Source organism: Vulpes lagopus, chromosome 6, assembly GCF_018345385.1.
Source record: "Vulpes lagopus strain Blue_001 chromosome 6, ASM1834538v1, whole genome shotgun sequence".
NCBI lineage: Eukaryota > Metazoa > Chordata > Mammalia > Carnivora > Canidae > Vulpes > Vulpes lagopus.
This window is the reverse complement of record NC_054829.1, coordinates 2,524,122-2,539,248: the sequence shown is the minus strand read 5'-3', so window position 1 is coordinate 2,539,248 and position 15,127 is coordinate 2,524,122. Positions and strand designations below refer to the sequence as shown.

General features: G+C 47.1%; 1 protein-coding gene across 1 annotated transcript in view; it reads right to left on the bottom strand.

Annotated features, from left to right (window-relative positions):
* The window catches only part of CDC42BPB (CDC42 binding protein kinase beta), a 105,888-nt gene that overhangs the window by 24,055 nt on the left and 66,706 nt on the right, over positions 1-15,127 (bottom strand). Inside the window, exons 9-20 of the mRNA XM_041760144.1 lie at positions 14,302-14,381; positions 12,158-12,324; positions 11,953-12,072; positions 11,019-11,152; positions 9,277-9,519; positions 7,496-7,606; positions 5,934-6,178; positions 5,734-5,839; positions 4,740-4,864; positions 4,255-4,360; positions 2,411-2,559; positions 941-1,035 (exon numbers count right to left, since the gene is read on the bottom strand). Of these exons, the coding sequence (XP_041616078.1) occupies positions 941-1,035; positions 2,411-2,559; positions 4,255-4,360; positions 4,740-4,864; positions 5,734-5,839; positions 5,934-6,178; positions 7,496-7,606; positions 9,277-9,519; positions 11,019-11,152; positions 11,953-12,072; positions 12,158-12,324; positions 14,302-14,381 (1,681 nt within the window). The remainder of the gene's footprint in view (positions 1-940; positions 1,036-2,410; positions 2,560-4,254; positions 4,361-4,739; positions 4,865-5,733; positions 5,840-5,933; positions 6,179-7,495; positions 7,607-9,276; positions 9,520-11,018; positions 11,153-11,952; positions 12,073-12,157; positions 12,325-14,301; positions 14,382-15,127) is intronic.

The following is a 15,127-nucleotide window of genomic DNA, read 5'->3' as shown; positions in this document are numbered from 1 at the left end:
TATGTATGTATGTATGTATATATATATATATATATATATACACATACATATATACATATATAAAAAGACAAACCGGGAAAACTTTACAACTTCTATCGCAAACAAAAGGTTCTAATCCTCAATATACAAAAAAGCTTCTAGAAGAAAAAGCTTAACCTTAATTTTTAAAAATGGGCAAAAGATACAAATATATAAAAATCACAGAATCAGAAATACGAATAGCCCTTAAACACATAAAAAGGCACTCAATCTTGCTCACGAAAAGAGAAATCCAAGTGAACTCGGTGTTCCAATGCTACTTCTTACCTATTCAGCATGCAGTCCCGCTCTGGGTGTGAGGCTGTGGGGTGGGAGCCCCAGCCTGCCATGCCGGCAGGGAGGCATAGACACAAGCCTCCGGGGCAGAGTCTGGCAATGTCTAGTGTAAGTGGATGCATGTTTACTCTTTAACCAGCAATCCCACTTTCAAAAATACCCCCAGAGAAATAGGAAGCGTTGTACACATATGGCTACTGCTTGCGGCACTTTCTGTGACAGCAAGAGAATAGCCCAGCAGCCGTCCACAGCCCCCGGTGCAGCAAGGCTGTGAGGGGACAGGGACCTGGAACCATCTCGCACACTGTGGCCCTCCCCACACACAGAATGGAGCCCAGAGTAGGCCGCCTTGTGTAACCAGGGGGGTACGGATGCATACCTTTACACACACGCATTTGCTGTGTATTTCAAGATGCAAGGGGAAGGATAAACCAAAGCCCATGCTTACCTTTGGGGAAGGTATCTTTGGACACACCTTATTTCAGAATTATGGTTTTGAAGTTGTGTTAAGTGCTTTCTTTATGTAAGTAAAAACTATTAAATCTAAACCAAAATCATATTGCTAAAAAAAAAACAAAAAAAAGCTTGCGTTTAAATAATTCAGAAGCTTATAATTTTAATTTACCAGTATCTGCTCTGAATTTTTCTTCCATTTTTTTCTTCAAAATTTCCATTTCTTCTAATAACTCTCTATTTTTGGCTTCGGAATCCTTCAGTTTACTAAAATAAAAAAATAAAGAAAAATGGCTTTAAGCACACTGAGAATAGGTCATCCACATACGTTGACTTAGTAAGTGTCAGAATGTGAGGGCAAAGGCTACTCTCCAGTGTCTAGGAAAGTGCCGGAACATGGCAGGCTCTCCACCGTTGAACAGAAACACAGATCTACTGTTTGCCTGAGTGAGCCTACTGAGCGTGTTATGGAGAATATGGATACTGCTGAATTATAAACAGATGTAGATCTTAAAAATCATGGTCAAAACAGGTATATCTCTTGAAGCCTTCATGGAGTTTGACATTCCAAGTCTCTTTCCAGAGGAGTCCTTTGTCCTCTAGGGACACATGACTCAGCCACCAGACCTCTAAACCTTCTTTCCTTAGCTGGCAAGAGGGTGGCTGCACCTGAGACCATGAGCACTGCCTGAGTACCAGGGTTCTTGGGGTTCCTACAGATTATTGCAGGAACAGAGCAATCAGGCTGAGGTGCTTAACGTTTGGCCAGGAGGCGCATGGTACAGTCCAGCCGCTGAGCGGGTGACGCTGGCCGACCCACTGCACCTCTGCTATCTCTGTCTCATCAGCTGTAAAATGAGGTTATAAGACTGCTGGCCTCCTGGGAACCCTGTAAGGGTCATATCATTAACAGAATAAAGTTTTTACAGGGAGCATATTTAAACGGTAGCTATTATTATTCTTTTAGCCCCCCAAACTAACAAAATGTGTGACTCTATAATCCTATCAGTGACATCCCTGGTGACATACAGGTCCCCAGCCGCTTCATGGAGGAGCTTGCCCCACCTTCCATATCAGCAGCAACTACTGCAAGTAGGAAGGCCTGGCCTTTATGAAACAGCGAGTCACTGCTGTATCTGGGCACATAACACAGTGTCTGCTGGTGGTGGCCTCTCATCGAACATTTGCTGAATTTATTATTATGGATAAATGGTGTTCCTATGACTGTCTGAGGTTGGAAAAGTTTTCAAATAGGCATACCCCCTCCAAGCTGTATTTTAAAGTAAGTTTTAGGTTAAAAGGAAAAATTTGAACTTGATGAACTGAATAGCACTCAGGTGAACAAGAAGCCCAGAGAGGGGCCATCAGACATCCCATTGCCCAGCATGGGGAGGACAAGCATCCACCTTTCAGAGACAGGGACACCAGCCTTTCAGGGCTAAGGACTCATACCAGTCTCATTATTTCTTGGAAACACTAAGCATAACCCTCCAGTAGGTGAAGGGCATCTGCACATTCATCCAACCGATTCTTACTGAGCATCTAGTAGGTGCCCGAAACGTCCCACTGCTCAAAGTTCCTTCTGATCAACGGAGGAAACTGCACAGGTGTGTGCCCAAGGTCAGACCATGGTACCAGGTACCTTTCAAAGGAGAGATTCGTGTCTTTGACTTTCCTCAGCTCCTCTTGAACAAGCTGTTTGGCCCGGATCTCTGCCTCAAGAGCAGATTGCAATTCTAGCCGTGCAGACATGTCGAGCTTCTGACTACGGCGAACTTTCCAAAGGGGATCCTGCAGACATTGGTTCAAATATTACAGATATGTATTTAAGCTCTTTAACAAAATGCTGGCAAATAATTCATCTTTTTTCTAAAATTAAACTTGTATTATCACATTTAAAGATTAATTCAAATATTAGTTCGATACCATTAGATATGATATCAAAGTCTGTCAGACCCAATGTTAGTTTGGGCATTTTATGACTTTTATTCTTAGAGATCTTCTAATGAATGAAATGTACCTTTATTTTTTAAAAGAATACAACCGAAGCTTAACTGTAATTTCAATTTGAGCCCACTGGACTCTTACAAACCTAAGCTACACTGAAGGGTCTCAGTTGTCTTACTTTTCCTTTATCTTGAGACATTCTGCTGTTTCAACATCTTAGAAATTATCTCAGTGCTCATTGTTATGCCTACCTAGGACGAGAAGACTGAAATAACAAAGGGAAGGAGGAAGGATGGAGTGACTGTGATTGAAATCAGCCTGACAACAGCATCCTCCCCTATTCCTGCCAAGCCCTATGCAGTCCTATCCACTTTCAGGAGGGACAGAAGAAGTCTGCAGATACCACTATGGTAGATCTTTTTAAAACTTTCACTAAAACAGGATTTTTCGCTTCCTGTCCACAAAGTTACGAGAAGGAAGGTAACCCACTGCAGGTGCGCAGGGACAGAGAGAGGGGCACATCATGCTGACGACTGTATGAAATCCAGCAAATGAGAGAAAACTCCCTAAGTCCTTAGATTACTGTGTTCTACATGAACTTCCTCAATCAACAGGTGGACGATACACTTCTAAGGACAGAAAGGAAATACACTTTCATCCAGGAAGACTTTCAATGGGAATACTCTGCAATAAGAATCTCAACCTATTTTGCTAAAAGGACCTAAGACTATATATTCATCTTTTGTAAGTTTTGTGCACTAAATTTATTCAATGTGATTCATAAGTACGAGATTACACGTAAACATGACTGGAAAAAAAGAAAATGTAGAAATGAAAAATATTTGTTGATCATTTGAATTGGTATTTGTAAATCTAAAATCTAAAAATGACAAAGTCTTCCAATTATAGAGCAAAGAACATGGCTGTGTTCTTTGACAAGACAAATGTGCTGGGTCCCTGGGTGACGGGATGAGTGGTTAATGACATTCAAAGGTGCTGCCCCTTTTCGGTAAACACACTTTCACATCAGCAAAACATGCGATAAAAATTAGGGTTTATTAAGTTGTAGATAAAATTCTAATAAAGTAGTTTCACTGTACCTTAATGTTACTCGTATACGTTATCAACAGAGTAACTTCTACACACCGACTGTAAAAATGGCTGTGCCCAGAAGTGAGCCTGGGTGGAGACGGTGCTGCATTCAGAGCTCCACCCACCCACCCCGGGCATTCAAAACGCATGGACCCTGACCAGGTGGGTGACGGAATGAACAAGACCAATCTCCCTGAGGGCAGAAACCCATCCTGCTAACTGAGGATCCCTCCACAGAGCCCAGCCCTCAGTGATCGCTTGCTGTTGTGAGTTTGTGGATCGCCCAATAACTCACAGAGCTCCTCAAACTGGGCAGCTTTCACTAGCCACATGCGAGTCTCACATCACCAGTGTTACCTGTCTGGCACTCAGCTGCACTCACGCTCAAGAGAAAGCCAGTAATGAATTCCATTGCCATAGAAATGCAGAGTTCAGAACAAAGCCTACCAGCGCTCTTGAGCCCAGACTGGAGCTCCTCAGGGTCTCGAGCTCTTCTGTCATCTTGGAAGCAAGAGCCTGAAGATAACCTCGTGCATCTTTCTCATCACTGACCCTAGAGGAGGACCATACACCGTGAGTGAGAGAAGCTAAAAATGAGAATAGGTTCCTGCCTCCCATGGGACAGAATGACACTGTGTCCTATCAACGAGAATAATCGCCCACCACCAATGACTGCCTCTGCTAGCAAGGGCTGCCCCCCTGCTCACTGGAACATGGGGGCATGCCAGCCGGACCGACACCTTCAGTGACTCAGTGGGGTTTCTCCACCTCTACTACAATGTGATGACCTGGGCAGAGCTGCTGCCCCTGCACATTAGCGATTAGGGGAAAGAGCAGCAAGGTCTGCGCTGAGGCCCCAGAGAAACCGTATGGTGAAGATAGTGTGACAGGCTGGGCTGGGCTGGGGACACTGCGGGTGGGCACACACATACCACTGAATGATCTCTGCAATCTGAGCTTCCCAGTGTGCAACTGATTCCTTCTTGGCTGCCAGATCTTGCAGCTCATCCTCCAGTTGTCTGTTTTGAGCTGTGAGTTTATCCACAAAGGAACAAAGCTGAAATTAAACAATTGTACCACACAACTCGTTATTTGGTTTCCTTTAAAGTTTTCATTTTAATTTTAGATTTTAAACTCTTGTATGCTCTAGGAAGCTCTGTGGGAAGCTAGAAGCTCATATGGTGCCCTTGAAATTATGACATTAGCAGGATTACAGCACAAGTTCTTCTGAAGAGCCTGAAAGCTTTAATCATTAGAAGATATTGTTCTATTTATTTTTATTTTTTATTTTTTAAAAAAATTTTATTTATAATAGTCACAGAGAGAGACAGAGAGAGGCAGAGACATAGGCAGAGGGAGAAGCAGGCTCCATGCACTGGGAGCTTGACGTGGGATTCGATCCCGGGTCTCAAGGATCGTGCCCTGGGCCAAAGGCAGGCGCTAAACCGCTGTGCCACCCAGGGATCCCCGGAGATATTGTTCTAAACCTAGTTTTCAATGTAGACTTTTTGACTGTACCTAACTTCCCTCATGTTTCAATATAAATTTGAACACACAGAGATGCCTGGGTGGCTCAATGGTTGAGCATCTGCCTTTGGCTCAGGTTGTGATCCTGGGGTCCTAGGATCAAGTGCCACATCGGCCTCCCCGCAGGAAGCCTTCTTCTCTCTCTGCATATGCCTCTGCCTCTGTGTCTCTCTCGTAAATAAAAAAATAAAATCTTAAAAAAAAAAAAGATAAATCTGAACACATAAGAGGTAAGAGCTGTGGTTTTGGGTAATTAGCGGCTTTGAACCTGATGGGAAACAGCCCATTCAGAAGATCAAACCAGTGACTTTACATAAGCAATAAACTGTGCAAACAAGCACTAGGCAGAGTGGACTCGTGAGCATGGACACTAGGGCTGTGAGTGGGGGCACAGATTACCCTCTCGTTCTCGGCCGTGAGCTTCTTGTTTTCTTCCAGCAGCATGCCTCTCTCTCGCTCATACTTCTCCCTTACTGTGCCCACTGCCTCCTCCATTTCAGTGTGCCTGGGAAGGTACGAGTGAGAGGGGAGTCAGAAGCCTGCAGGCGGCAGAGACACAAGTCCACACTCACAACACAGAGGAGAGTGTGGACACTTACCGCTCTCGCTTTGACTTTTCCAATTTGTCTTTTAACATGAGAACTTCCTTCTGGAGGGCCAGCTGGTGGCTCTCTGAATCGTGCACCTCCTTTTTCACATTTTTTACTTCCAGCACATGGGAGGCCTCCCGCCTGACCAATTCTTCTTCATAAAATAGGACTTTCTTCTCAAGCTCAGATTTGATTTTGGAAATCTCCTGCTGATGTTCTAAGGTGGCACCTGGTCCTCGGCCTCCTTGCTTCATCTGAAGATAAAGGGTAAGTAAAGTCAACCACAGAGCTCTGTGTCCTCCCTCAAGAGCCACGCGGCCTGTCATCCCTACCACATGCAGGCGCCCCTTCCCCGCCAGTGACAGGCACTGCACAGGATTTATCTGGCCTCAGTCATGAAGTCCTTCTCACAACAGTCAGGCTGGTTCTAGGGGTAGACAGTATCTGCCTTGCTGAAGGGACGTGCCCAGATCTGCCCAGCACTGCAGAAGCTCTGTGTCTACACCCTCACACAAACGGTCTCCAAACCTCCTCACAGTTTGTTCATCATGCAACAATATTCTTTTGAAGGCTATGTGTCGAGCACCTCTGTGGTAACAGGGTAACACTGAGGCCGCTGCTTCTGTGGGGCAGAAGGGAGAGCCTGATAACAACCCAGCAACGAAGCAACAAGATGCTAACACAAAGCAATGCAACAAAGACTGGGGGATGGCACAAAGTGGACAGTTAGAGAAGGCAACATTGAGGTGGTAACACATGAAGCGCTGCGTCAGGCAATGAGCAGCAAGGCAAAGGCACCGAACTGGAGCTGTGGACACAGCAAGAGGGCATCGGGGTGGCTGGGGCAGGCAGAAAGGGGAAGTGCGGAGAGGGAGCTGTCAGGAGGAGTCATTCCAGAGCTGCAGGAAGCTACTGGGGACACCAAAGGCGGGATGTGTCCCAACTGCGATAAGCTCGCTGTAGCAGCCGCATGGGGAGCAGCATGGCAACAAGCACTCGGGCACTAGGGAGAAGTCCAAGCCCATGGGGGGCTGCCACCAGCTGGATCAGAGGGCAGCAAGGACGATGGAGAGAAACTGGCACCTCCAAGGTAAGTACTGAGGGAGAGGTGACAGATTCAGCTGGTGAAGCGTCTGTCTTTGGCTCAGGTCATCCCAGGGTTCTGGGATCGAGTCCCATGTCGGGCTCCCCGCTCAGTGGGGAGTCTGCTTTTCCCTCTCCCTCTCCCCCTCCTACCCCGCCACTGCATGTGCCCACGTGCTCTCTCTCTCTCAAATAAATAAAATCTTAAAAAAAAAAAAGAAAGAAAGAAAGAAAGAAAGAAACCCAAGACAAATGGCAGGTATTGGATATTAGTTTACAAGGGCTTCCTATAAACTGCCTGAGGCTTTTTATATATAAGAAAAGAAAAAATGAAGCAACTTGGGCTTTCAAAGCGAAAAGCTGTCCTAAAGGCATGGTCGTGAGCTGCCACCTCTCCACATCCCGCGTCTCATCTGCAGCCACCGGTCTCTGACGAGCCCACCACAACAATTAGCAAGGGTGACCGTCTAGCCTCTGGCAGACACTACCTTGAGGGCCTCAAGCTCACTTTCCACTTGCTTGGAGAAGTTCTCACTGTGCTCACGAAGCTTGCGCTCCCTGGAGGCCTCGGCAACGGCGTCCTCCAGTCGAGCTTCCAGCTGCAAGAAGAACGCCGCTGCTTACTGGCCTGACGCCGGCCCTCCCAAGGCCCTGGGCCAGCGCAGTCCTGAGGCCCTTCATAATTCTTCCCTCCTCACAGATTTCAGCCCCCATCATATAATGGCTGAGAAACACACTTCAAGGCTTATCTCGAAAGGCTAGTTAGTAATAAAACAAGTTTAAATTCTAATTTAAATCAATAATTTGGCATTAAATTTCTAGGAAGGATGCAGATTGGTGAAACAAATACTTTGGACATCTGGAGAACACAAATTCATCTATTAAACGACAAACGTCACATGAAAGTGGGGGGACAGTGGAAGAATTGCGTGCTCCCATTACTTTAAAGCAGATCCCAGGCCCCACAGTGACTCATCCAGAGTGCGAATGGTAATGCTTAGTTACGGGTTCCACTGACCAGAGTTACTGCTGGCTACAACTACAAATATATCTGGGTTTTAAGACAAATGGAGAGGAAAACAAATAGGCATTTTGAGACCAAGTGACAATGAGCACGTAAGTTTCAGGCCTTCCGATTCAGTGTGCCAAGCAATTTCTAACAGAATCCAAACTAAGGGCTGCTTAAAATCTGCCCCTCATTAATGGAAGAGCATCTAGAGTATCTTGACAGCCAGTTCTCAAAGTAGTGTCTTGAGACCCTTTCGGGGGGTATCAAAGGGTCTTCTTTTTCTAATTACCTGGGTTTTCTTTAAATACTTTATGCAAAACATGGCAGACTGAATGCAGAAATAGGCATACCAACCTACGTGTTTATTAAGCCAGTTATTAAAGAAAAGCACAAAAACACAAAAATGCCACTCCCCTCACTACATAGGGGAGGCAGTCACTTTTCATAGAAAATGCTACTTACGTTAACATGTAACGCAATGCTATTATTCAGGTTATTGCTAAACTGAAGAGAGTATCTTTTTTTTTTTTTTTTTTTTGAAGAGAGTATCTTAATATCTAACATGGTAAACATGAGAAGCCGTAACCTACACAAACAAAAGCTCTTTCAGGGTCTCGGGTCTTTAAGAGCATAAAGCCATCCTGAAAGCAGGTCCAGAGCCACTGGGCTGACCTGAAGGCACACCTGGCTGAGCCTGGTCTTCCCACTGCTCCCACCTGCTATGGACCTGGGGCTCACCTCACTTACGCTGTGCTGTATCGATCGCATCATGACACGTTTACATTATATTTGTTAGGCATGAATACCTTCTCTTTGCTTTAAAAGGTTATTTTTAAAAATCAGGACCCTAGAAAATCTCTTAATAATTTCACAAATAGATACTGAGGGCTGAGAAATACAAAATAAATACTTGGCAGGTCAACTTACTTGGTTTCTCATAAAATTTAAGATTTTAAAGTAATTTATAGTATTCAAGCTAAGTTCTCCAAGATGTTTTATTAAGATCATACAAAGGTCCAGGGCACCTGGGTGGCTCAGGCGGTTAAGTGCCTACCTTCGGCTCAGGTAGGTCATGACCTGAGAGTGCTGGGATGGAGCCCCATATCAGGCTCCCTGCTCAGTGGGGAGTCTACTTCTCCTTCTCCCTCTGCCTCCTCCCCCAGCTCATGCGTTCTCTCAAATAAATAAACTATTAAAAAAAAAAAAAAAGATCTTATAAAGGTCCAAATAGCACAATCCCTGAAACAGCTAAAAAGCTACCTCCTTCCTAAACTTCTCAGACTTGCGGATTTCCTGGCGCATGGAGTCGATCTTCTGCATGGCCACCTCCACTTCCTCCTCTTTGTCCCGAAGCTGCCGAGACACCTTCTGCTTCTGGGAGCGGAGCTCTGCCATGCGCTCATTGAGCTCTGAGAACTCCTGTAGGGCCAACTTTCGCTGCTGGTGGGCATCTTTGAGTTCTCTGGCCTGGGATTTCAATCGCTCTGAAGCTTCAACCAATTGCTGAACAGAAAGAATGACAGATGTTTTATATTTGCTTAACAAAGACATGGGAGGCTGGAAGCTCACTCTTCCTCAGCAAACGCTGGTTACGGACCATGGCCAAGATCCAAGACCTCTCCTCTTTGGAAAAAGCCCTTTGCTCAGCCCCAGCACAGCTATGAGCAGCCTGGAAAAAGCACACCTGAGCTGAGGTGCTAAGCATCAACCTCACTCCAGGGAAGACTCCACAACCACATGGCAACTGGAAGCTCAAGCTCCCCCAGCCAGCTTGGAGGCTTGCTCACAGTAGCAAGTCTGGTTCACCAGTTTCAACACCCCCTTCCCTAATCCATCCATACAATCACAAAGGTGGATGAAGCATGAATGTGGTCATCAATCCAGTTATTTAAATAGCAGTATCAGAAAAGTACGTTATGTATGAAAAGCCTAAGATTTCCACCAAAATAAGGAATCATACAAAAATGATCATTGGACACTTAACCCCCCACCAGAGAGAGATATGGAAGTGGTTGTCTCTCTGGCTGCATGGGTGACATGGCCTCACCACTGCTGTCCTAGCAGCCTCACCTCCCTGCAGCTGATTCCTCAACAACTGGGTGGCACAGTCACTGTGGCACCTGTTGGTCTGGTACTGGAAGTAGTGGATCTGAACAGATTAGCACGGTGGTTCCCACCACGAGGAGGGGAGTGCCTCCACCATGCTGTTCTGGGCCAGGCTAGCTAGAGTAATGCGGGGCCTCCTGTCCTACGCTGCACTTCCAGACAAGGTGCCGTGGTAGGATACCGTGGTGAACTGAACAATCTGGGTTTGAAACCCTGCACATTTTAGAAAACAGATCATAAACTATAGGTTTAACGACTTAAATGTATAAGTGAATATATTTTAGAAAATAGGATCGTGTTGTATGAACACACTGGTATCTAAACCTACGGTTTGATGTATTTAACTGAAAATCAAATTTATAAAAGACATTTAAAGGGAACTGCACAAATTTCAACAAATGATCTGTCTTGCAATGCCCTGTCATAAGGAACAGCTCACTTCTGAAAGAAGAGCGGGTTGGGGAGAGGCCACCGCAGGGGGCCTGATGGAGTGGAAAGGGTGAGGACTCTGGCACCAGAGTCAAGCAGGTGACCTTAGCTGGGTTGGTTGCTGTGGACCCTGAGAGAGACCCTCCATGGGGAGCCTCAAGGCCTCCACACCATCATGTCCTTACTTTCACATAGGGGGTATAGCACCCAGGGCAGGGTGGTCAGGAGCCAGGACGAGCACTGCAAAGTGTGTGCTGGCTGTAGCAGGGTACCTCACAGCCAGCCAGGAGGTGGAGTGGCCAGCAGGATCCTTGGGCAATCTTGCCTCTCAGGGGCTGCAGGCAGCACAGGCCAGGACACACACAAACAAGGATCCTGGAAGAGGCCCTCAGACCTCTGTACAACTTCAACCTCACAACCTCGAAATCATTTAAATCTTTCTCATGGCAAACCACACCCTGGACTACCTTGTGAAAATCCTCCTTCTCCTGTCGCACCATGCGGTACTGCTTTTCCAGGCCTTTCAGCCGATGTGTGGAGTCCTCGTGTTCTTGGCGAAGGGTCACCGTGTCCTCAAGCTGCCGCTCGAGCCTGTTTGAATCTGAGCAATAGGGAAAATAGACCATATGACTTCCTGAGAGTGAATTATTTAATCATTCTTCATGCTATCATTTAGCAGCTTTCTCACTTCCTCACACAGGTAACCTGCTGTGTCAAGTGTCATGTGCTCAGCCACCCACGTGAGCTGACCGTGTAGGTGACGGCTCTGCCCCAAGGGCTGGGGGACCTCCTGTCTCAGTGCAAGCAAGCACAAGGCAGCTGAGGGGCGCAGGAAGCCTCAGTGTGTAACTGACTCACCTGGGCCCTTTTCAGCATCAGGACGTGGGGGGGTGGGTTCTAAGGCAGGAAAAGGAGAGAAAGAATAGGTTGAGACAAGAGTCAACTGCCAGGCTGACACATGTGTCAGGCTAAGACTCAAGAGTGATCGGAGTAGGAAGCTTTGATAATCTAGGAGCCACAGAAGATGGATGGAAGGACAGATCCACACCTACAACACTGAGGAAAGTGGGCCAGATCACCAAGGAAAGCCTTGGGAAGAAATAAGCTGTGGCAATTCTGTCTTAGGGCTACAAGGAGAGGAATCAAGACAGAGAAATGTAAAATGTTGTGAAGGTTTGTGGATGAGATACTAGAAACAGATTCTAGCTGCAACTATAAAATCCTATTATGTGGGCTAAGCAAGGTGCAGAAATCACCTCAAGTGAACGGACAAAACAGGAGACCTCTAAGTAGGTGCACTGAAGCCAGAGCTTTTTTTTCCCCCCCCTTCTTCACCTTACGAAAAGGACTGAAAATTTTCCCCAAGAACAGAGACCAGGCAGCTATCATTAAAACACCTACCTGCTATTTTATTCTTTAGACGCTCGATCTCTTCGTTTAGCTTTTTGATTTCCTTATCCCGGGCCGAGCTGCCCAGGGCGCGGGTGGAGCCGTGCAGGGACTGCACAGTCTGGGTGGACTCTAGGGGAGGGAGACAGGGCGTGAGGGCAGGCCAGCGCCGAGGGCAAGTGGGCCGAGGCCGCGGGAGGCCGGGCGCTGCCCTCACCTTGCAGCTTCCTGCTCAGCTCCAGCTTCTCCTGCTCCAGCCTCCGGATCCGCCTTTCATAAGCTTCCACCTGTAGGCTGTTCTCCAGGTCCCGCTGCACACCCTCGTCTTTGGTTAATGTGCTGGACTGCATTATGCTCTTCAGAGAGCCTCGGTCAGAAAAACAGCTGCAATAAAGCAATAGGGTTTTCTGATCTACTGAGAATTCAGTGAGTTCATCAGCATTTTAAAACTTCCTGGGAAGGGATCCCTGGGTGGCGCAGCGGTTTGGCGCCTGCCTTTGGCCCAGGGCGCGATCCTGGAGACCCGGGATCGAATCCCACATCGGGCTCCCGGTGCATGGAGCCTGCTTCTCCCTCTGCCTGTGTCTCTGCCTCTCTCTCTCTCTCTCTGTGACTATCATAAATAAATAAAAATTTTAAAAAAAATAAATAAATAAAACTTCCTGGGGCAAAAAACAAGTCTTTCAAACAGGCAAACAAAATACCTGTGAAAAGACTACTATTTATTGAGCCAGAATTCAGAGTCTCCCTTATGGCTAATTACTGGATGACAGGGTGATTGACAAGAACGTGCCCTCTAAGGTGGTCAAAGAAAACCCCTCTGCAAAGGAGGGAATGTAATCTCTACGTCACCACTTATGCTCAACCAGAAATGTAACAGGAGATGGTATCCTGTGGGTAGCTGGGTGTGGGGGCCCGGCAGAGGGCCCAGGGGATGGCCCTGGACGCTGAGGCCACCAAGGGCTTCCTGCTTCTGCCACTGACTGGCTGAGAATTTCAGGGAATGGGCCCCTCAATCCTCTGGGGCTCATCCTCCCCGGCAGACTGAACAACCTGTCTGGTTCTCTCAACTCCAGCACCGTGAGTGGCACAGCTACTGACCAGTGACCACCAAGTGCATACCATACACACGGTTATGAAAGCCCAAGGTGATTCTCTCAGAGCTTAGTTCTTGAGCAGGTCCACAAATTATTTAGTTCTTGTTTTTAATGTGACAGTGATGCCAGGGAGACTCCTGAGTACTGCTACACTCAAAAGTCCAGCAAAGGCACCCAGCACACACACGTTTATGGAAGGGCCTGGCCACCGATTCTCAAAAGTGGCTCAAGAATGCTGTGGTACGCCAGCATCATGGGTTCTGTTCCAGAAGGAGAGACCTGGGCTTGACCTGTCATACTAGAGCCTTGGCAGGTGGGCCTGGAACCTGAAGGTTTAACAAGTACCTACTGAGTTAGAATGGCCCAGAAAAATCAAGAACCCCTGTAAGCAAGATTAATAGGTCGTTATGCCTACTGCATTTTGGACTGCTTCCTGTGGACTACAAAGCATCAACTATCACTTTGGCTCTAGTGCTGCTTAACCCTGGCACCTCACACCAAGGGAGCTCCTATGAGCTCAAGCAGAAACAACCTCCTCCTGAAGGAACTCTCATCAATGCACGTAGGAGCTGCTAGAAGGTACCTGGAGTCAAGTGTGTGGCCCTCCTTCAGGCACTGAGTGATTCCATCTGTTTCATTTTGTCTGCCTTTCCTCCTGGCTCAGGTTCTTTAAAAGCCAGCAACAGCTCGGCAAAGAGGCCCATTCAAGAGAGAGGCTGACAGGTACAAATAGTCACCATGGTCCTCAGGTGCTGGAGCTATATCTGGGGCTTCTACTCCCGCCTCTTCCATTAAGCCTGGGACTGTGCTCCAGCTCCATGGTGGAAGCTACAGAGCTATGGCTAAAATCCTTATGAAAGTAGGGCATCACCAGGGAACAGGGCTGCTAGCTTCGGCCACTGACATTCTCTCAGAATAAATCTTGCCAACACTCATGGTAAGTCAGAAGTCAGCAAACTACCTCCCATGAGCCAAGGATGGGTTTCATATTTTCACAGCGTTGTTAAAAAAGCAGTAGACTATATAACAGAGACAGGAGAAGAGTCTCCTGTTTGTAGAAGAAGTCGCCTGACCCTGCTACATGTCACTGTGTAGTCATCAGGTGTCCCATTTAAAGGACCAATCTGTCCACAGCTCCCTTGATCATGACCCCCAACACCGACGCAGGCACACACCCACACAGGAACATCCCCCCCTCCCCGACTCAGACTGCCCATCTAGCCCAAGGGAAGGCTCTGCCTGGGGAATGATAAACCAGACCTACCTTTCTGTTGTAAATGTAAAACCGATAAACGGCAAATGTAACCCAGAGAAGCCCGTATGAGAACCAGGAGGTAATATTTCCTGCATAAGAACACATACAACAAAATGAAATCTGTGTTCAAACAAAAGGAAAGAATGTTACAAATCGGTGAAGTCAGGGGTCAGAACAGAGAATCCTGGAGTACACAGTGTTCCCGCCAGGGAGCGCAGCACTGGCAGATTTACAGTTCTTGGGCCTGGCAGTGCCTGCTGCATGCACAACGCAGTTAAGAGAACACGCACACTGCTTCGGATGATGATACTGTCACAGGCCCAATTTGCATCACACCTGTGACGCCAAACCTGCTGAAGCCACAGCAGCCACTGCTTGACACGGCCCTGCACAGAGGCGAGCAGACGGGGCAGGAGCACAACCACCTGGAGGCATGGGGGCAGAGGCTGAGGGCTCCCAGGCTCTCGGCAGAGACAGAGGCCAAAGGCAGAAGGTAGAGTATCTTAGGTAAATGTATTGTGAACTCTCTCTTTCAGTTTTAGGATCCTTCATCAAACACGAAGCCAAAGTTATAATTCATCTGGGAAATGTCAGCATGGAAATAGTTTCTTTAGAGTCTAGGAAAACCCCTTCCACAGCGACACTACTTTGTGCGGTCTATGGCTTGGCTCTTATTTGACTAATTCTCTAGGGAGCAATCAAGACCTTTCTTCTACTTGGATGAACCTCATGTCCTCTACCCACAAACCAGGTCACAACAACCTTACAGCCTCTGAGCAAAACTCTCTGGAGCTAAAAGTACCAACTGGTACAGCAGAGGCCCCGTTGGACCAGC